A 23,192-nucleotide genomic window follows, 5' to 3' on the forward strand; every position below is an offset into this window, starting at 1 on the left:
ACTGCTTGGCTGACACAGGGGGTGGGGTGGGGGTTTCTAAGAACTTGGGACATACAGGAACTTGGTGCACGCTGTCTCAAGGATTTGCTAGCAGATCAGTATATCCATCCCAGGTGACAACACCTGAGATGCACGTGCCTCCTGCTCAAGCAGGGTAGAAGCTTTACACTGGCTGGAGTGTCATTCTGCTGTGGAAGGGCGGCCTGTGCCAGCCTTGCAGGCCATCCAACTCCCGTGAGACCGTGCGAACGCCACAGTGGCGGGGATTCAGGGATTCAGCACCGAGCAGCTCCTCTGTGCTACTGGCAATGCTGAGCCAGCAAGGCTTGTGACACGATCTCTTATTCTGCTTGAAGTTCCTAGTGCCTGACCAATGGGCTGACACAGTAGGCATTCAAGAAACACTTGCTCCAAAGTGCTCAGAAACCATGTAATTTTTTATTGCTCAATCATTAAATTCAAAATGAAAGGAAGACTTCCACTCATAACCACTGCTACTACCTCACCCATTTGAGGGCACCACTCCCGAAACTAGAAAGAGAAGTTCACCACCCGTAAAAGTATCCTATTATGAATTCCAAATTCAAATGTATGATTTTTTAAAACATAGTTTTAGCTCACTGCCCTTTATATTATTAGAAAACAATCAAGAAACAAATACACATACTGGCTATTAAACACCTGCACTCCTCACGAGATAGGAACTACTCTATACATGTAGAAAACAACAGCCGACTGCTGCTTTCTCTGCCAGAAACCAGGGTGGAGGGCCTTCTCCACACAGCTGCTAGGGCTTATTTACAAACACAGTTAAAACTATTATAAAATTTTTATTTGCATGTCAGGCCTCATTAACTTACCTGAGGATTAGCTCTTTCATTCAAGAAGTAGTTTACTTTCTGGAGTTGTCAAAAACATCTTTGAACTAGTTTCCCCTCCCACAAGAAAAGGAGCTGATTAAGTTGGCCAAAAAATAGCAGAGGCCTTTAGAGAGTTCCATCTTGAGGTGACAGGCAGGTACTGTATTTGACTGAGTCATATGATTTTACACTGGTAGAGTCAAGATTAAGATCCACTTTATAACCTTCATTGATGGCAATGCTAGAGGCTTTAAAAAAATTTTATTCCATTCATTGTTCATAACAAACTTAAAAGGAAATAACATTTTTGCCTTTTCATAAAATGGAGGCTCTCAGAGCTGACTTCTGCTCAAGATTCTAACTGAAGAGCCCGAGCGCCATGATACCAAATCCGAGTCAAGCTTCGCTGTGCCGTCTCAGATAAAGTAGGAATTATACTAACTTAAAAAAAATATTTTCACAAGTTACAATAACAGCTATTATATTAAACATATAGATGTACTTATTCTGTACAAAACATGGTAACATTTCTTCCTCTGCTATGCCACACGAAGCCACCACTCCAGAACCTCCCATTTACAAAAACACTTTGGCAGTAGTCCTAACAAGCTGAAAAGTGCAATTCTGAAAGTGACACCAGATTACCAAAATGGGGAACAAAAACAGGCAGAAGTTAGCAGCTTTCTCGGTTAGCTCTCTGCTGACAAACTCTAGTCATACACATCTTCTCTCAACAGGAAGTATTTTAGGAACAGAGACTCCCAAGTGTTACAAGTAATACTGCTCAGCCCTCTTGGCAGCGTGCCTCTCCCACTTCCATCTGTCCTGCTGCTAGCTGCCTATCTCCCTCTGAGATTCAAAATAACCGAAGAGCAGTAAGTTTCAAAAGGGTATCAATTGAGATCTTCTATAGATGAAACCTACTTTCTAGAAGTCAACTAGTCAAAAATATGCACAGCTGGAAACAATGCGTTGTGAAAGTGGGTCCACCTGGAAAACATGCTGGTACCCAATGAGACCCAGTTATTCTGCATCTGTGGATTTAAAATGATCATCATCCACAGTGGAATAGATGTGTCCCTCGTTGCTTAGAAAATCCACAGCTTGCCTAGAAAGAAAAAAACCAAACGGCTCATTTACTTTTTGTAAAATTTGTACATATAACAAATTTTTTCACACAACAGTTCAAATGCTATAGCGATGTTCACCTGAAACCTATGTATTTTTTTTTTTTTTAGTGACAGAAGCAGAGAGAGTCAGAGAGAGGGACAGATAGGGACAGACAGACAGACAGGAAGGGAGAGAGATGAGAAGCATCAGTTCTTCAATGCGGCACCTTAGTTGTTTATTGATTGCTTTCTCATATGTGCCTTGACTGGGAGTTTAAAGCAGCCTGAGTAACCCCTTGCTCGAGCCAGTGACCTTGGGTCCAAGCTGGTGAGCCTTGCCCAAACCAGTAGAGCCTGCGCTCAAGCTGGCGACCTCAGGGTCTCGAACCTGGGTCCTCCACGTCCCAGTCTGACGCTCTATTCATTGTACCGCCGCCTGGTCAGGTGAACCTATGTACTCTTATTGATGAATGTAACCCCATTAAATTTAATTTCTAAAAAAAAAAAAAAAAAAGTGCTTTGAATAAAAAAAAATTGTTTTTCAGCTGTGACTCCAGACAGGATTGAAAGAGTTTTATCATCTCCTCTCTGGGATTTATGGAGACTTATTTTATCCTCCAGTGTTAGCCTCGTAAGGCACTATGTCAACCTTGAACGGGCACAGGAAATGGCAAAGACTTGTTATTAAACCACTGCAGAAGAAAGGAAACTGCCTGATATTGCCAAATATATCAACTTCACTCCCCTCCCTATTTTCTGTCTTAGCTAAGAATTTACAGCCATTTATTTGCTGGCAGAGAAATGCTGGTAAAATCACAAAACTGATTTCATCATGGAGACAGTAGCTATTGGGAGAGGGCTGCCTGGATCCCTCTCTCAAACTGCATAAAGACAAGAAAACAGTGCCTCCCTTCAATACCAGTCTAAGCAAATCAAATCAAGGACCTAAAGCTGTAGCCCAGCTCACACCTAAAATCTCCTAATATAAAGAACTATTTAAGGCCCTGGCCGGTTTGCTCAGTGGTAGAGTATTGGCCCAGTGTGTGCAGCCCGGTGTGTGGTAGGCCCAGCATGTGGATGTCCTTGGTTCAATTCCCGGTCAGGGCACACTGGAGAAGCAACCATCTGCTTTTCGACTCCTCCCTACTTCTCTCTCTCTCCCCCACTCCCACACCCACGGCTCAACTGGTTTGAGCACATTGGCACCAGGTGCTGAGGATGGCTCTGTGGAGCCTCCGCCTCAGGCACTAAAAATAGCTCAGTTGTGAGCACTGGCCTGAGACCAGGGGTGGGGGGTGGGGGTGGGGTGTTTACAGGGTGTATCCTAATTGGGGCACATGTGGGAGTCTGTCTTTCTCCCCTCCTCTCACTTGGAAGAGGAAGAAGAAAAAAAGCTATTTATTAAAAAGTTGCCCCTCCCTACCCACCCTCTGAACCTCTAGCCACATCCCCCCGTCCCGCCCTGCCCCAGAAGTAAAGTTGCAGGAAGGAAAGGTCTTTCCAGAAACATAGGAGACCTTCAAACCCTTCAAGGCTCTCAGGGCTAGTGTCAGTAACATATTTAGTAACAGTAACAATTTACAGGACACTAACTATGTGACAGCCACCCTGGATACCTCATCACCACAGTAACTAAGACAGAAACTATTTTCTTCATTTTATAGGTCAGGAAATGGAATTAGACCTGAGCACTTCTTTTCTGTCTAGGCCTAGAGTATTAGTTGATTTGTGGTAACAACAATCACAAGCACCATAGCATTGTTTGTCTGGTTAGTTCACTGGAATCAGGAAGCTGCTTGTTTAACATGTTCTCAGGGCAAGGATGTTGAAACTGTCAAATTGCTTCAGGTCCAGACAGCCTGATGCACACATCTCCACAGCTGGGACGGTAATGCAAATGGGACTGTGCACTTGAGGACCAGGGGCTAAGTAAGGGCTTTGCTCCTCCAGATTAAATTCGTTAAGAGTTTGAATCAGGTCAATTTTTGCTCAAAATTATAACCCCCGCACATAATGAAATTGTTTGTTGAATGAACAAATGAGTGAGTGATGTGACAGGTAGCACCACCTTTGTGAGTTCTTTTTCCATTTTTCCATGACTGAGTGACTTCTTCAGTCAATAGGCTGCAGTCAACAGATAGTTTTTTAAACTCACTTCTCATTTCCAGGAAACTCTGATGAAGTGAAATGAGTATAATTCTAGAGCTTTTGCTCACAGAAGCCAAATACTCACTTGATTGAGGCCACAGTCATGTGTTGAAGCTGGCTCTTGAGATCATGGAAGTTCAATCCTTCAGGTGTTGGGCAAGCCTTAATCAAATTCAGCACCTGAACATTCAAATCAGAAAGATTTTATCAACTACTCTAAATCAGGTCCCCTATCAAACCTATGTGTCTTTAAAAGAAGGAAACGCCCCTGGTTGGTTGGCTCAGCGGTAGAGTGTCAGCCCAGTGTGTGGAAGTCCTGGGTTCAATTCCTGGTCAGGGCACACAGGAGAAGTGACCATCTGCTTCTCCACTCCTTCCCTTCCTCTCTCTCTTTTTCCCCTCCTGCAGCCCTGGCTTGAATGGCTCCATCAAGTTGGCCTCAGGTGCTGAGGATGGCTACATGGCCTTGCCTCAGGCACTAAAATAGCTCATTTGCCGAGCAACAGAGTAAGCCCCAGATGGGCAGAGTATTGCCCCATAGAGGGCTTGCCAAGTGGATTCTGGTCAGGGTGCTAGGAGGAGTCTGTTTCTTTGCCTCCCTGCCTCCCACATAAAAAAAAAAAAAAAAAGGAAGGAAACAGGCCCTGGCTGGTTGCTCAGTGGATAGAGCATAGAGGTCCAGTGTATGGATGTTCTGGATTCCATCAGGGCACAGAGGAGAAGCAAACATCTGTTTCTTTCCCCCTCCCTCTCTCTTTTCTCCCACAGCCAGTGGCTCAACTGATCTGAGTGTTGGCCCCGGGCGCTGAGGATAGCTTGGTTGGTCTGAGCCAGTCAGCCTCAGGCGCTAAAAAAAAATAGATCAGTTGATTTAAGTACTGGCCCCAGACAGGGGTTGCTGGGTGGATCCTGGTTGGGGTGCTGTCTCACTATGCAGGAGTCTGTCTCACAATCTCCCCTCCACTTAAAAAATAAAAGGAAACAATCATTAAAAAAGTAACTAAAACTTAGGACTCTCTGTGTTTTGCATTTCTAGAGCCACTAAGGTAGAGTTTACCTGGTTTTGGGCCACAGTGAGGCCATTTGTCGGTATGAAGCTATTTCCACCGAAGTTTCCTATTTCACCCATTCCTGGATTGCCGATAGGTGCTCTCCCTCCGGTGGGCTGCATTAAGAAATAAGTTCACAACATGAGAAAAATCATCAATCTAAATACAGTCCTTGCTATTTTAAACAGCTTATTAATGATCAGCTTACAAAAGAAAAATTTAGGCAGTTTGCCGAATAACAAGTATTTATAATGGAAGGAAGTGCTATTATCTAATATTTCTTTTTTTTTTTTTTGTATTTTTCTGAAGCTGGACACGGGGAAAGACAGTCAGACAGACTCCCGCATGCGCCCGACTGGGATCCACCCGGCATGCCCACCAGGAGGCGATGCTCTGCCCCTCCAGGGTGTCGCTCTGCCGCTACCAGAGCCAATCTAGCGCCTGGGGCAGAGGCCAAGGAGCCATCCTCAGCGCCCGGGCCATCTTTGCTCCGATGGAGCCTTGGCTGCGGGAAGGGAAGAGAGAGACAGAGAGGAAGGAGGGGGGGGGTGGAGAAGCAAATGGGCGCTTCTCTTATGTGCCCTGGCCAGGAATTGAACCTGGGTCCCCCGCACGCCAGGCCGACGCTCTACCGCTGAGCCAACCGGCCAGGGCCATTATCTAATATTTCAAAGAAAGATAAAGTAATGCTCTAAAGCACATCTCAAACACAGATAAAAGACCTCCTGGCTCCTTCTATTTTTTTGTGATGTGAAAGGAACTAGAAGAAAACTAGCATTGAGAAGAAAATTATCCAGAGGTTTGCTATATACTTGGTGTTGAATCACTCAAGCATTCACTGAGTGTCAATTAGGCATGAAGCATTATAGGGAACAAAAAGGAGAATAGTTTCCATCAACCTCTCTGTTCTTTTTTTTACAACCAAATTAAAAAAATAAACAAATAAATAAACTAGCTTGACCAGGCAGTGGCGCAGTGGATAGAGTGTAGGATTGGGACGCAGAGGACCCAGGTTCAAAACCTCAAAGTCACTGGCTTGAACGCAGGATCGCTGGCTTGAGCTTGGGATCACAGACATGACCCCATGGTCCCTGGCTTTAGCAAGGGGTCACTCGGTCTGCTGTAGCCCTCCAGTCAAGGCACATATGAGAAAGCAATCAATGAATAAGCAATCAACAAACAACTATGATGCTGCAACAAAGAATAGATGCTTCTCATCTCTAAAAGACTATAATCAGTTTTCATTTCCCTTCTCTTTAATCATTCCCCAACTCCCCACTATTTGGATTCTCCCCAACATACCTCTGAAACTGTTCTCATCAAAAACTTTTCAACCAAGGTACCAATAGTTTCTTTCAGCCCTCATAATACTTGACCTTTCAGAACTCAGAAGCAGACATTGCTGAGCATACTCCTCTTGCCATGAACCCCTCCCTGCGCTCTTGATACCACATTCTTCTGGTTCTCCACCTACCTCTCAAACTACACCTTCTCAATATCTCTTACTAGCCTTTTCTTCAGTCTCCCAAATGGCTGATAGTCCCCCAGGATTTCATTCCAGACCTCCTTTTGGGCCACAAATCCTTATTCCCAAATCTGGGATACTTCCACATAGATACCTGACACTTCAGAATAAAATTCATTACCTTCCTCCCCAAACCGGCTTGCCCTGCTATATTCCATCTCAATTAGTAAACCCAAACCTAATCATGCGGACCTCACTCATCCATTTGCTCACCTTCCTCAATCTGTCACCATGGCCTTTAATACAATCTTCAGTGTCACTCAAGTCAATCCTCAACACCCCCGATCTCCTGACTGTATCTCAGCTGCTAGTCTCCACCCAATCCTCCTTATTGCTACCAAATGATAACTTCTGGTCACATCACGCCTCTGCCTAAAAGCTTCCAGGTGGTTCCCCCTGCCTGTGAAAATAATATAAAACTCCGAGACATTCAAGACCTACACCTAGATGTCAACAATCTCTATAATTCTTCACCACTCCTTTTCAACCCTCTGCTCCTCAGCTGCACTTAGCTTTCTTGCCATCCACAACCATGCCCCTGGCCCACACACCGTTTTCTCTCTGGAATGCTCCTCTCCTCGTCTGCCTGGTAAACACTTCACTGACATTACCCAAGCCATGTTATGTCACTGTCTTCCTTATTGGCTCTCATAGCATTTGGCCCATTCTTTCTCATGGCAGCCATCATACTGCATGTCACTTCCCCCACAAGCCCCTTCATCTTTGTACAGTGCCTGGTGGACAGTATGTGCTCAATGTTTAATCTATCGAACTGAGTAAGAAAGGATGACTGGTCAAATGTTAAATACCCATAACAGACCACAGAAGCTCTGTGGAGGCTCATTAGGAGAAACCTCATCCAGTCAGGAGATTCACTCATTCAACAACTCTTCATTAGATTTCTATTGCTTTGAGGTTAGTCATGGTCCTTTGTTTTTAAGCTAGATACCCTCACATTGCCTGCTAGTGAAATAGGAGTCTTGTATTTTATGATCCAGTAACACTGAACTGAATGCTAGTCCTACCTGGTTACCTCTGCTGAAATGACCTCGTGTCCTGCTTCAAGTGGCTCTACTGCATGCATCTTTTAAGACTTGGTTTAGGCATACCTCCTCCAGGGAGCCCTTCTTGACATCCAAGTCAGGATAGGAAACCCATCTCTGGTTCCATGGCACCCGTAACTGGCCACTTACCATTGCTTAAGAGCTTTCAACCTCCAGTGCTTTTTTTTTCCCCCAACCTCCAATGCTTAATGCAAAATCGTTAAGGGAAAAAGCTGTTTTATTTACTCCTCAATGTAATTATCTATACTCCCAGTTTTCATTCCCTAACCACTTATTCTTACTTTAAAACCATTTCTATCATACAACATCTGATACACATAATTATGGGAAAAAGTAGGCTTCTAGTTGTTCATATGGAAAATAATACAATAACTAATAAATATTACAATAAAACGAAGCCTGGCTTATGGTGGCAGGATGGATAAAGTGTTCACCTGGAACGCTGAGGTAGCTGGTTCGAAACCCTGGACTTGCCTGGTCAAGGTACATACAACAAGCAATCAATCAATGAACAGCTAAAGTGAAGCAACTATGAGTTGATACTTCTCGCTTCCCATCCCTTTCTCTCCTCTTTCTGTAAAACCAATAAATAAAATCTTAAATAGTAATAGGAATAAAGTCCGTGTTTCACATATTCACAACTATGAATCTACTTTTGCCCCAACCTATACGTTATGAAGTATAGGAATAAAATAAAGACTCGAAACATTCTACCCAATTCCATCGTCTAACCACTTTCCCCTTCCTCTACTGAAGCCTCTCTTTTGAAAATCCACATTTCTCAATTCACCTGCAGACCTCTGATCATCATCTCACTTGACTCTTAGGCAGAATTCTGCAATTTATCTCTACTCCCTCCTTAAAATACTCTTTCCAAGATCTTCTACAGAGTCACATTTCCTGCTTTTCCTCCTGCCAAACTGCCAACATCTTCAACCTTCCTTCACTGGCTCCTATTCTACTTCCAGACTTCTAAAGGTTAATGTCCCAGAGCTCAAGTCCCTGCCCTCTTAACTCCCTTGATGTCATTTCTTCCATGGCTTTAATATCACCTATATGACAACGATTCCCAAAGTTCTATCTCTACCCCTGACCTCTTTCCCGAGTCCCAGTGTTATACATTCAACCACCCATTCTGTTCTCCACTTAGGTACTTAACTGACATCTTATATTTGGTAAGTCTGGATTAACAGATAACAGAGCTCTGGATTTTACCCTCCAAACTTACTAACTTCCTCAAGCCCAAACCTAGGAGTCATTTTTGAACCCTTCCCCTTTTTTATATCCTATATCCAATCCTCTAATAAGTCCTGTCAGGTCTACATTCAAACAATATTTAAATCCAACCACTTATCCCCGCTGCTGTTACCATTCTCCTAGACTACTGTTGCTGTTCTTGGTGCCTTGTAGTCTATTCTCCATACAGCAGCCCGAGTGAGCTTTTAAAGAGGTAAATCAGACCATCTCACTCCCTAGCCAGTGGTTGGCAAATCGTGGCTCGCAAGCCACATGCGACTCTTTGGCCCCTTGAGTGTGGCTCTTCCACAAAATAACACGTGCGGGCGCTACCTCGATAAAGAATGTATCTACCTATATAGTTTAAGTTTAAAAAATTTGGCTCTCAAAAAAAAATTTTCAATCGTTGTACTGTTGATATTTGGCTCTGCTGACTGAGTTTGCTGACTACTGCCCTAGACAGAACCTTCTAAAGGGTTGGAATCAATTAGAAGAAAGTAATCCTTTCTATAACCTACAAAGCCTTTTCTATGTATAACCTACAAAGCCCTACGATCTGGGTCCTGCTTCCTTGTCTACATCCAACTGTTTTCCCTGTCATCTGCTTTACTCTAGACCAGTGGTGGTCAACCTGGTCCCTACTGCCCACTAGTGGGCGTTCTAGCTTTCATGGTGGGCGGTAGCGGAGCAACCAAAGTATAAATAAAAAGATAGATTTAACTATAGTAAGTTGTTTTATAAAGATTTATTCTGCCAAACTTAGCGAAAATCTAACATAAAGTACTTGGTAATTATTATTATATGTTTTAACTTGCTGTAACTCTGCTTTATAAATTTTATAAAGTAAAGTTACTTCCCTACTTTATAAATCACCATTACTGTGGAACTGGTGGGTGGTTAGAACATTTTACTACTAACAGAGATACAAAAGTGGGCGGTAGGTATAAAAAGGTTGACTACCCCTGCTCTAGACAGTCTGGCCTTCTTGCTGGTTTCAAACATGCCAAGCTTATTCCAGCCTCATGGCTTCTGACTTTCTGTTCTTTTCTATTCCTCCTGCTTGGAATGGTCTTCTCTCATCTAAATTGCACCATTCTTATTTCCTTCTATCACTTTCTTCTCCTACTCTGCTTTATTTTATTTTAGCACATCTATAACTATCTAAAATTATATATACATATATATATATTTTCTTATTTGTTGCCTATTTCTCTCAAGAATTTAAGTTTGAGGGCACATGATCCAGCTTGTTAACTGCTGTATTCCAAGTACCAAGAATAATGACTGGCAAATAAAAGGCTCAGTATTTTTCAAATGAAGGAATCAATGATCTCTGTATCCCAGTGCTTAACAAAGTTCATGGCACAGAATACGAAGCAACAGCACCTGTGCTTAGTCTCTGCTACTGTAATCAATCCTCCACTTGCCATCAGAATCATCTATGGCTATTCTAACAAACCTTTGTGTGATCAGAAATGGACTTGCCAAACTGAAATCATATGACAAAAAATAATATTGGCAAATTTCAATATCAAGCAAAAAATACAATTTCAGGGACAAAATAATGGTGCAAAAATTTTAACTATTTTGCCAACAGGTTGGAAGAAAAGCGGCAAAATGCTGTCCTAGTTAAGATTTTTCTCTGAATGTGGACTGACCATCCTGGTGCCGACAAGTCAGCCTCTACACTTGAAGGTTGTCTTGGGCCCCAGCCATCCATGTCAGTGGGGTCAGAGGAACTCGTAATTCTGAGAGGAACATAAGATGCTTTGTTGGAATAGAATAACATGGCAAATCTCATGGAGAAATGTGTTTGGTTTTTTTAATGTTTTTGTGTGACAGACAGTAAGAGACAGAGAGAGGGACAGACAGGGACAGACAGAAAGGGAGTGAGATGAAAAGCATCAATTCTTCGTTGTGGCACCTTAGTTGTTCACTGACTGCTTTCTCATATGAATCTTGATTGGGGGGCTACAGCAGAGTGAGTGACACCTTGTTCAAGTCAGTGCCTGTTGGGCTCAAGTCTACGATCCCACGCTCAAGCTGGTGAGCCCACGCTCAAGCCAGCAACCTCAGGGTTTCGAACCTGGGTCTTCTGCATCCCAGTCCGACACTCTATCCACTGCACCACTGCCTGGTCAGGCTCATGGAGAAAATGTTTTAAGGACTGAGTGACACCTTTATTTCTGCTCAATCTTCTAAACGTTAAGTTAATCAAAGCCAGAGCACAAAGCTTTTACAGGGAAGAGAAAACTATGAGGGAAGCTGCTCACCTGGCTACTGGCTTTGGTCAGTGTCATGTGTGCATTCACAACTTCCAGGATATGGGCGGTGAACTCATTCATATCCTCCAGGGGTATGATTTTAAAGGCTACCAGGCTTTTTTTGTTCTAAAGAGGAAAAAAAAATGGAATAAAGAATAAGCACATTCAAGTCAATTTCAGGTAAAAAACAATATGGCTATTTTCTTGGTTATAATATTTTGCCAATATGGGAAAAGTGTGCTTAATACTAAAAATTAATTCAAGGTTAATCCAAATAGTCAATAAAATAAAACAAACCCCAAAGTAGCTCAGAGATGTTTAATGATTTGCCCAAGGTTACACAACCAAGTATAGCCTAGTATCCTCGCTCTAATACCAGCATTTGCCCACCTATACCCAATGGATGCCGTAGGTGACAACTGCAGGTGGAGATGTTCTTTCTCTACTATTCTGTTAGTTTCATATTAAGGTAAAAATTCAGTACTTCCTTTTGAAAATAATAAAAATAATTTCAATATAGTCCCCATTAAAAAATGGGAACTTAGTTAAGTTTTAAGTATCCTAAATGCAGGCATGAGTCCAGAAATTCTTTCATGCAAATATATTTTAAGTCATTTTTTTTTTACTTTACCTGAAAAGATCTCAGATGGCCAGCCACTTTCACATACGTTTCTGGAGGAACCACAGTGTTTTCACCACTGGCATCCTAACAGATAAAATACAAACATATTATTAAGATTTTAGTGATATTGGTGAAAGCCTCTCTAAAATTGCTAAATTATGTACAGAAATAGAAAGTTAAAAAGTAAGAGATCTATAAGTCCTAATATGGCACTAACTAGTTTGCCCTACCTTTTAGAATTTATTTTTGTAAAATCAGGAATTAGAATGAAATTCTGAGTCCCAAAGTTCTATGTTATGCACATCATAAAAAAATAATTATGGAACTTTCTTTTCTTTTTTTTTAAATTACTTTTATTTATTTATTCATGTTAGAGAAGAGAGAGAGAGACAGATAGATAGATAGAGAGAGAGAGAGAGAGAGAGAGAGAGAGAGGAGGGGGGAGGAGCAGGAAGCGTCAACTCCCATATGTGCCTTGACCGGGCAAGCCCAGGGTTTTGAACCGGCGACCTCAGTGTTCCAGGTCAACGCTTTATCCACTGCGCCACCACAGGTCAATTATGGAACTTTCAATGACCTTAGGCAGACAAGCTTTCTCGTGGACAGTGGACATACTTACCAGCATAGCAGTCTACTTTTATTTATTTATTTATTTTAAAGGATTTTTATTTTTTTTAATTTATTTTATTTTATTTTATTTATTCATTTTAGAGAGGAGAGAGAGAGGGACAGAGAGAGAAAGAGAGAGAAAGGAGAGAGAGACAGGGGGGAGGAGCTGGAAGCATCAACTCCCATATGTACCTTGACCAGTCAAGCCCAGGGTTTCGAACCGGCCGCCTCAGCATTTCCACATAGCAGTCTACTTTTAGAAATTAAGGAAATAATTAAGAATAAGCATGAAGATTTTGCTTTAGAAATACTCATTATATAGCATGGATTACAATAATGAAATATTTAAAATATCCAACAGGTGGGCATTCATACAATGTAGAATTCTATTAACTATCTGAGAAGGTTAGTTGTGACATGCAGAAAAAAAGTGGGAAAAACTATATCAAAATGTTAACAATGGTTAATTGGAATAACTGGAGTTTTCTAGAATATGTACATGTTATTTATAAGAAAAATACAGCCTGACCAGGCAGTGGCACAGTGGATAGAGTGTTGGACTGGGACACAGAGGACCCAGGTTTGAAACCCTGACGTCGCTGGCTTGAGTGCGGGCTGGCTCATCTAGCTTAAGCGTGGGTTCACTGACTTGAGCATGGGATCATAGACATGACCCCAAGATCGCTGGTTTAAGCAAGGGGTCACTCACTCTGCTATAGCCCCCCAGTCAAGGCACATATGAGAAAGCAATCAATGAACAACTAAGATGCCGCAATGAAGAACTGATGCTTTTCATCTCTCTCCTTTCCTGTCTGTCTGTCCCTATCTGTCCCTCTCTCTGTATCGTTCAGAAAAGGAAAGAAAAATAAATAAGTTGAGTCTTAAAAATTTTTCTGATTATAAAATACATGACTTCAAAAAATAAATCAGTACTTTATAAATGTACCATGGTTTAATTAATAATATCCTATTGCTAACATTTTGAGATTTTTTAAAATTTTTCATTATTATAAATAATGCTATGATAAACATTCTTACAACTGAATCATTGTACATGTATTTAATTATTTCCTTAATGTAAATCTCTAGCAGTGGAATGAGAGGTCAACATTTTAATGATTTTGATCCTTAATATAATGATTTATATTAATTTATACATATACCATTAGAGTAGGATCATATCTACTTCCCCAGACAAACTGTGACAAATCATTAACAAATTAAGTGCTTACTAAATTCTAGAGGCACTGTGCTACCTACTGCTCTCATCAGAAGTGGGCAATGCCATTCTATTTTTTCTTTGCCAATTTAAATTTTTAAAAAAATTATTGATTTATTTTAGCCAGAGAGGAAAGGGGAGGAATAGAGAGGAAGGAAAAAAAGGAGAGGGACAAGGAGAGAGAGAGGGATAGGAGAGGGAGAGGAGAGAAGGGGAAGGGAAAGAGAGAGAGGGAGAGGGATAGAGGGAGAGACAGGAATATCAATTTATTCCAGTATGTGCCCTGACCGGGATCAAACCTGCATTTTGAGCTGATGCTCTAACCAACCAAGCTATCAGGCCAAGACAATTTAGTATCTTAATGTTTATTAAATGTTTTTGTTATTGTTGTTACAGTTTATATTTCATCTATAACGAATTAGCTGTGCATCTTCTTTGTCCACTTCTCTAAAATGCAGTTGCATTTCTCTGCTTTTAAAAGCTTTTGTTAATTAAAAAACTTAAATGTTTGCAGTATGTTGCAAAAAAAAAAAAAAAATCCATTTAAATAACATTTTACTGGGCCCTGGCCGGTTGGCTTAGTGGTAGAGCGTCGGCCTGGCATGCAGGAGTCCCGGGTTTGATTCCCGGCCAGAGCGCACAGGAGAAGCGCCCATCTGCTTCTCCACCCCTCCCCCTCTCCTTCCTCTCTGTCTCTCTCTTCCTCTCCCGTAACCAAGGCTCCATTGGAACAAAGTTGGCCCGGGCGCTGAGGATGGCTCCATGGCCTCTGCCTCAGGCGCTAGAATGGCCCTGGTTGCAACAGAGCAACGCCCCAGATGGGCAGAGCATCGCCCCCTGGTGGACATGCCGGGTGGATCCCAGTCGGGTTCATGCGGGAGTCTGTCTGACTGCCTCCCCATTTCCAACTTCAGAAAAATACAAAACAAACCCCCCCCCAAAAAAAAACAAAAAAAAACAACATTTTACTCAGGGCCCACTATGTAATTGGCACTGTTACAGGTGCTGGGGATACAATGCCAATGTAAAAGTCCTGTTCTCAGAGTTTACATTCTAGTGCCTCTAGTCACTTGCCTTTTAACTTTAGTTTAAAGGTTTAGAAGGTTGTTTTTTTTTACAGAGACAGAGAGAGAGTCAGAGAGAGGGATAGACAAGGACAGACAGACAGGAAGGGAGAGATGAGAAGCATCAGTCATTAGTTTTTCATTGCGCATTGCAACACCTTAGTTGTTCATTGATTGCTTTCTCATATGTGCCTTGACCATGGGCCTTCAGCAGACTGAGTAACCCCTTGCTCAAGCCAGCGACCTTGGGTCCAAGCTGGTGAGCTTTGCTCAAACCAGATGAGCCCATGCTCAAGCTGGCCACCTCAGGGTCTCGAACCTGGGTCCTCGGCATCCCAGTCTGACGCTCTATCCACTGCGCCACCTCCTGGTCAGGCTAGAAGGTTTTAAACCTTTAGTTTAAAGGTTTAAACTTTTAATTTTAGTTTAAAGGTTTAGAAGGTTTTATGAAATCAAATATATTAACCTTCCTGCCTTTGATGTCTTGCTTATGTATTATTTTTATAATAAGAACCTTTAAAAAGTTAGACTAGAAAAGTTCAACATCTCAAAAGTCCCTAAGTAACCTCACTGTGATTCAAAAGCCACTTACATCTGTGTCAACCCACTGGCGAACATCCATGGGTGCAGCTGTCATGTCATCTATTTTGTACACAATGTTGGTCGGAGCCTTCTCTGCATGTCTGATTATCCCCACAATAGTGACCTAGATCAGAAGGAAAAAAAAGTTTGGTTTTCTTGGAAACCAAAGCAACATTTATGTATTTTTAGATTAAGTAATTTTTATTTCATTCTTCATACCTGTGAAATCTCAACATTCCCAATTCTGAACACTTCATCAACCAGCGTGGCAGAAAGCAGCTGAGAAATGGTGCAGGGTACAATATGCTGGGCTCTGGCTCTCTGAAAGAGAGTAGCATACACTCAACTGAAATAATTTCTGCTCATTTACACATCTGCTCTAAGTGCAGAGCACTTTGCATATAACATTGGATCTTCAAAACAAACCTCATTGTCCTTGCTTCAGAGATGGAAACCAAAGTCATATAGCTAACAAAGGCCATACTTTAGAATTCAAACCCAGGTCTGACTCCAAAGCTCCCGATAGATGGGTAAGTTTGTGTTGTACTAGAGATTCACCGAAGTGAGTAGACCAGAGTGGGGACAGCATAAGGAAAGATCTGAACAGACCTTTAAGGAGGAAACTCCACCTCACGCTGAAGGCAAGCTGGAGCTAGCTGATCGCCACTGGTGAGATAAGATGGTAAATGGCCAGTGGAGACAGAACTTTAGACTGCTCTAAATCTCTTAATAAAACGTAACAAAAAGTTAAGAGATATGACTTCCTTTAGGACAGATGTTCTGACAATCAGCTGGAAGTCCTGGGGAAAACGGGATGAGTATGCTCACACTAGACGTCTTCAAGGGAAGGGACAGGATGTGAGAAGAGTATCTAGTAAAGACACTCAAATCACATCGTGAAGCAGTCTAACAATAGTGCAAACTCTCATTTTTGCCTACGGCTTGCCAGGGGTTGTCTGGGTGACATAGAGATGAGCAGAGTTTGCCATTAACACACTAACCTAGGAGGGGTAAAAAATGTAAATAACAAACTTGATCTTGCTACACGACAGACTGAGATGCATTGTGTGAGTTATCTGAAAAATTTATTGGTGATTTCAAGAAGAGGGAGCATTTTAGGCTGGACGTTGAAGCACAAAATATTTGACAGTGAAAAAATAATGGCTGAGGAACGAGCATTACAGGCCAAGGACAAATATTACTCCCACAGACTCGTAGAGGGAATATATCCAAGACAGAAAAAGCATGGCGGATTAAAGATTTGAGTTCTTCCTGTCAGAAATCAACACGAAGTAACCTGATAACTGTTCTACATCTAAGACCAAACACAGTAGGCTCTTGGCCTTAGTGGATTTTGCAGCTGCAGCTTTGCCCTGAGGGTCCGTAACACTAGGAACCTTTCAGTTTGCTGGGGCACAATTTTAAAGAGTGAGTACTGGCAGAACGGTTAGAAAATGAGCCAAGTCAACCACCAGAACATATGCTACAAAAGGCGGTGGGGGGGGGGGTGGGATTAAGATTATGGCTCTACCACTCAGGAGCAGTGTGCTTTTGGTCACACTTCTCAACTCATCTGTACCTCAGTTTCCTCATCTATAAAACTAGGAGTGATAAAATCATTATGAACATTTAATATATGGTGAAGTACCGAGAATACTACCTGGTACATCACACACACTCAATAAACATTAGCAATTATTTTGTCAGCTACTGTTCCTCACTCTTTATAGTTGCAATAACTCTTAATAAGGATGAAAAAGACTTTACTATATTTTTTTTCAATTTTATTTTAAGGTATTTAATAGGTGAAGTCATATGCTATACTAGTATTTATAGATTTAAAAGTTGCTGAGGTCCCAGATTTAGCTCTCCCGACTTATATTTTGTATTTACCTATCACTACTGAGATGACTACAGCATAAGAAAACTAAGAACCGCAGCATAAGAAAACTAAGAACCACTCTGGTAACAGTAGCAAGAGCTTGGGCTTTGCAGTCAGACAGTGCTAAAGACCGGTGTTCAAATCCTAGCTCCTGGCCCGGGCCAGCTGGCTCAGTGCTAGAGCATTGGCCCAGTGTGTGGAGGTCCAGGGTTTGATTCCTGGTCAGGGCACAAAGGAGAAGTGACCATCTGCTTCTCCACCCCTCTCCCTTCTCTCTCTCTTCCCCTCCAGCAGCTATGGCTCAGTTGGAGGTGCTGAGGATGACTCCCTGGCCTCTCCCTCAGGCACTAAGAATAACTCTTTGCTGAGCAATGGAGCAACACCCAGTACCCAGTAGGGGGCATGATGGGTGGGTCCCAGTCTGAGACCCTGGGAGTCTGTCTCTGCCTCCCTTCCTCTCAATTAAAAAAAAAAATCCCAGTTCCATGACCCTGGACACACCACCACCTCTTCTGTATAATGAGGACATTTACTCTTCTAGTTGTCCATGAAATATATAGTGTATATAAAAATAAAAATACTAATTTCTATATAGGTATTCAATAAATATTACTTCCCAGGTAAAAAAGTTATGTATGGGTAATTTCTGAGATGTTAGAGACACCTTCAAATTCATCTTAAATCAGTTATGGCTTGTTTTGTAACAAGCACCTATCATGTTCCAGGATTTGACTGCAAAGAGTTCCTGGTATGTTCCAAAGAAATTCACAAAGTGTATGCCTAATTTTGAAAAAATTATTTTCTAGCTGACTAGGAACCATAGACTACTCTGAAATGCTGTATGAAACCACCACTTTTATGAATAAGCCACTGGAAATTTCACATGGTTCAATAAAATATAACAGGTTTATAGTCAATAGGAAACATCTAAATAGGGCATTGATTTAATTTACTGTGAAAAAGGCACTAGAATTTAGACACAAAAAGACCTGGTCTCCAACTTATAATCAACATCATTCTCTGAAAAGCTGTCTCAATACAGCTTTTTTTACAACTGTTTTTCTAACAACTGGAACGAAGAAAAAATAGTTAATTTAGGGAGAAAAGATGAGAATGAATTATCTATCTTGTTTTCACCTCCACAGCCTCAGAGAAGACATAATTAGAAAATCGGAGGCCCTCTCGTCTGCCCCAGAATACGAAAACTACAATAGAGACAGGAGCTGCATACCAGGTTTTGGATTTGTTCAGCATCTTGTGTGCTCTGTCTGGTTCCAGTTACTTACTGTGTAGGCTCAGGGAGTCTCTTAATCTCCCTCTGTTATACAATGGAATAAGCAATAAATACCTTATAGGATTATATAAATTATGTGAAAAATATTAAAGCAATGTCCACATATATGAGCATTCCCCGCTGACACTCGCCCCTGAAAGAACAGTTTAGGAAAAAGCTTATTGACCTGTACATAAAACAAAGAACCGGCTAATACTGAACCTGAACACCACGTCTAAAGGATACCCAAAGAGAGGCCAAATTAACTCTGTATTTAAAGCATAAAAACAAAAGCTGTTGTTAAATGCGATCTCTTTTCTGAAAAGAGTAAATAGCAAGCATTTGGACAGCTTTTTTTTTTCCCCTTAAGTTGGAAACCGGGAGGGAGTCAGACTCCCGCATGCTCCGGACCGGGATCCACCCGGCACGCCCACCAGGGGGCGATGCTCTGCCCACCAGGGGGTGTCACTCTGTCGCAATCAGAGCCATTCTAGCGCCTGAGGCAGAGGCCATGGAGCTATGCCAGTTATGGCTTGGTTTTTAACAAGCACCTATTATGTACCAGGATTTGACTGCAAAGAGTTCCTGGTATGGAACTCATACCCGGGCTATCCTCAGTGCCGGAGCCAACTTTGCTCCAATGGAGCCTCGCTGCGGGAGGGGAAGAGACAGAGAGGAAGGAGCGGGGGAGGGGTGGAGAAGTAGATGGGCGCTTCTCCTGTGTGCCCTGGCCGGGAATCGAACCCGGGACTCCCACACGCCAGGCCGACGCTCTACTACTGAGCCAACTAGCCAGGGGATTTGGACAGCTTTTTACAGATCGCTTTCTTATACATTAGCTTATTTATCAACTCCTTGTGATATTAGTAATAGTAGCACTGGAACCATTATCAGATGGGAAAAAAACAAGGGCCACTAAAACCATAGTTTAAGTTGCTTCATGAAACTCACACTGCCAGTTAAAAGGTAAAGCTGATTCTGCACACTGTGTGTTCTGGCTCCAATGCCCAGGTCCTTTTAAATAATACTCAGGACCATTTATATTGAAAGCGATTATGGGGCAGGCACTTCGTACATATTATAAGTCTCCCAACAACCTTGTAAGGCATGTATTATTAATCCCATTTAGTAGGTGCAAAACTGCCTCCCAACGCTAAGAAATCTGTTCAGTGATACTCTACTCTGCAAGCAGTGCTAGGGAACTGATGAATTTGACTTCAAAGTTCGGGGAGATTCCTTTTTTTCAAAGTTACAGTACTTAATACAAGATTATCAAATAAGTTCATGTTTTACACCCTTCCTCCACCGCATACATTTTCTCACATGCATGAGTTACAGAACTTCATGACAGATAAAATAAAACGAAATCGTCTTTCAACCTACTGATTTTTTTTCGGCCTGAGAAGGTGTGGGCAATCCAAAGCCCCCTGGGGACTGTGTGTAGCCACCGGCTCCCCCAAAGGTGGAGCTGCCATAGCTCTCATATCCACCTAGATTTAAATAACAACCATATTAGTATCTCAGCTGCTTTCCAAGCTTCTGAAAAAACCCACAGGTCCCTTCAGACCCCACACGCCCACCCAAACTCTCCCAGCCTCTCACTCATCTTCCCTACCACCTGTCCCCGACCCCCAGACGCCCCATCTCCGGGTCCCGCCCCTCCCCCTTCCGCCGCCACGACTCTCAACCTCCGCCCAATTTATCATTACTATTCCACATCTCCGTCTCGATTTCCTCAGGAAAGACACAGAAGATTCCGATCCGCTGGATGCGTCCAACCGCCTCAGAACCTTGTTGCGATCGCAGCGCTTTATCTACTTTTCGCTGGCGCCACAAACTCCTTCCCGCGAAAGGCGGAGCCAATCAGTATCCAGAACGCTTCTCGCTTCGGCCAATCAAGGCTCGCGAATCCTAAACTTTTTCCGGCCTTTGCAGGTCGTGCTCCTGAAGACGCGCACTTTACCCTCGGTAGGTCTAGAAGCCTCTTCGGCCATCTTTACTAAGGGCAGAGCCGCTGAGCAAGCTGACGCAAAGATCCGTGATGTTTACGGTCTCTCAATAAAACAACCAATCCAATAATACTTATGCATCGCCGGACTATACAATGCCAGCCCCGTCAATGAGCGACACCTTACGTCACTTCTTTTGTTCGGCGGTCTCCTGTTCCCGCCAAATTCTCACCAATCACACGACGCCTTAATCTAAAGCGCTGTAGTAAAAGTCCAGTTTGGGAGCCCTGGCCCCGCAAACGCCTGGGATATGCGCATGCGGGGAACTCTCGGTACTAGCTTCGCAGCACCTCGAGGGATTGCTTAATCTTGAACACGAAGAGCCAAATTCATATCTGGTGTTGCCACTTCCTGGTTCTGTTTCTCCCCAGTGCACCCATAAGAAATGTACACTTTCCCCCAGGATGGCCTTCCGAGAAATCTGAAGATTGCGCTCCTCCCACCTGCCTCACCCAGTCTAATCCAGTTCTGCATCCTTTATTGCTTCAACTATTGTTCATATAACGTGGTGTGTTTCTCCTTTGCAGAGTGGGACGTGTCTATCAGTTCCTTGCTCTAAAAGCTACTAGGTTGTTAGACATTCCCCTCCCACTTATTGATTTAAAGATATTTATTGAGTCTTCTTTTGTTCTGAGCTCTGTGCTGGCCCCTGGGATTCAATAGTAAATAAAGTAGACATGGGTCCCTCGGCTTCTGGATTTTTCTTTTATTAAAACAGCAGGCACTGCCTTAAGCATTTTACACTTATTAACTAAATCCTGTGAAGTTGGCAATGTACTGTTACTGTACCCATTTTACAGATGAGAAAATTGAGGAACAGAGAGGCTAAGGTTGTGGGAGCCTGTATTCAAGCCCAGAAAGTCTGATCGTCAACCAGTATAGTTACTATGCTTTCTTGAACATCCTAAACATCCTAGATAAACTCAAATGACAACTGGGTTTAGGCAGAAAAACTGTAAATGTAGTGAGTTGTATGTACAACAGAGGGAATTTTTCCACATTTTCCTCCACAGTAAGAAAAACAACTACACAAGCATAATGATAAATAGTAACATATAAAGATCAGTGCTGCCAGATCGGATTATCTATGTGCTTTATCAGATGTTAGAAATTTGGGCTTTTTGTGTAAAAATTTCCGAATTTTAAGTGTTTTTAAATAAGTGATTTCAAAGCACTGTGTAGGGTAAAGAAAAGATATCTTTGTGCCAGATGTCACTTTGTAAATTCTGTAAGCCTCCAAATCATCACTGAGGAATAAATTAGATACAGCCAAGGACAAAAATCTGAGGCATACCAAGATAACATTATTATATTAAATGTAAGGTGATTGAAACTTACATAATCTGACAAGTAAGAGCAAATGATTTTTTTGTTTTTTTGGGTTTTTTTTCTGAAGCTGGAAACGGGGAGAGACAGTCAGACAGAGTCCCGCATGCGCCCGACCGGGATCCACCCGGCACGCCCACCAGGGGCGATGCTATGCCCACCAGGGGGCGATGCTCTGCCCCTCCGGGGCATCACTCTGCCTCGACCAGAGCCACTCTAGCGCCTGGGGCAGAGGCCAAGGAGCCATCCCCAGCGCCCGGGCCATCTTTGCTCCAATGGAGCCTCGGCTGCAGGAGGGGAAGAGAGAGACAGAGAGGAAGGAGGGGGTGGGGGTGGAGAGGCAAATGGGTGCCTCTCCTATGTGCCCTGGCTGGGAATCGAACCCGGGTCCCCCGCACGCCAGGCTGACGCTCTACCGCTGAGCCAACCGGCCAGGGCCAAGAGCAAATGTTTATATATATATATACACACACACACACACACACACACACACACACACACACACACACATATATATATGATATAGGATAAAATGTTTGAAATTGAGACTTCTGGGAAATTTAAGATGTCAGTTCACTTGGGTTAACTGGCTTCATTTGGGGTTCAACTAGTTATAAATTCACTGTGAAGATCACACATTTAAAAATGAAAAGAAATGAAAATGTCTTAAAATAGAACACAATGCAAAACATCAAAATAAGATTTTTGGCCCTGGCCTGTTGGCTCAGCAGTGGAGCCTCGGCCTGGCGTGTGGGGGACCCGGGTTTGATTCCCGGCCAGGGCACATAGGAGAAGCGCCCATTTGCTTCTCCACCCCCCTCCCCTCCTTCTTCTCTGTCTCTCTCTTCCCCTCCTGCAGCCGGGGCTCCATTGGAGCAGGGATGGCCCGGGCACTGGGGATGGCTCCTTGGCCTCTGCCCCAGGCGCTGGAGTGGCTCTGGTCTCGGCAGGGCAACGCACCCCGGAGGGGCAGAGCATCGCCCCCTGGTGGGTAGAGCCTCGCCCCTGGTGGGCGTGCCGGTTGGATCGGGCGCATGCGGGAGTCTCTCTGGCTGTCTCTCCCCGTTTCTGGCTTCGGAAAAATACAAAAAAATAAATAAATAATAAGATTTTTGCACATCTTTTCAAGACCTTGAGGATCTGATAAATTGAGCAAAGGGCTCAGTTCTCAGTACTAAAATAATTGGTATTTGTCGTGTGTGTGTGTGTGTCTGAATTAATACATCTACCAAGGTTTAGTTTTGTCAAGTTGTGATCTTCTTGTCACACAGTGATTTCCAAGAAGCCTTTCATTTTCCTCTCTATGTGAGCTACTATCAGGGAAACCCAAAATAAGACTGAAAAGAGGAGA

The 23,192-nt window shown here is 42.8% G+C and overlaps 1 protein-coding gene and 1 non-coding gene across 2 annotated transcripts; both read right to left on the bottom strand.

Annotated features, from left to right (window-relative positions):
• Positions 1-419: 419 nt before the first annotated feature.
• Positions 420-20,804, bottom strand: RPA2 (replication protein A2). The gene is made up of 9 exons (XM_066375588.1): positions 20,216-20,804; positions 19,890-19,996; positions 15,571-15,672; positions 15,362-15,475; positions 11,887-11,961; positions 11,265-11,381; positions 5,175-5,282; positions 4,203-4,297; positions 420-1,968 (listed from the first exon to the last, which is right to left on the bottom strand). Exons 1-9 carry the CDS (start codon positions 20,223-20,225, stop codon positions 1,884-1,886), a joined length of 813 nt encoding a protein of 270 aa, XP_066231685.1. The 5' UTR covers positions 20,226-20,804; the 3' UTR covers positions 420-1,883.
• Positions 2,513-2,631, bottom strand: LOC136401655 (small nucleolar RNA SNORA26). Its single transcript, XR_010750671.1, has one exon. It is a non-coding gene; the product is annotated as a small nucleolar RNA SNORA26 (small nucleolar RNA).
• Positions 20,805-23,192: the final 2,388 nt, after the last annotated feature.

Source organism: Saccopteryx leptura, chromosome 3 (genome assembly GCF_036850995.1).
Source record: "Saccopteryx leptura isolate mSacLep1 chromosome 3, mSacLep1_pri_phased_curated, whole genome shotgun sequence".
Taxonomy (NCBI): Eukaryota; Metazoa; Chordata; class Mammalia; order Chiroptera; family Emballonuridae; genus Saccopteryx; species Saccopteryx leptura.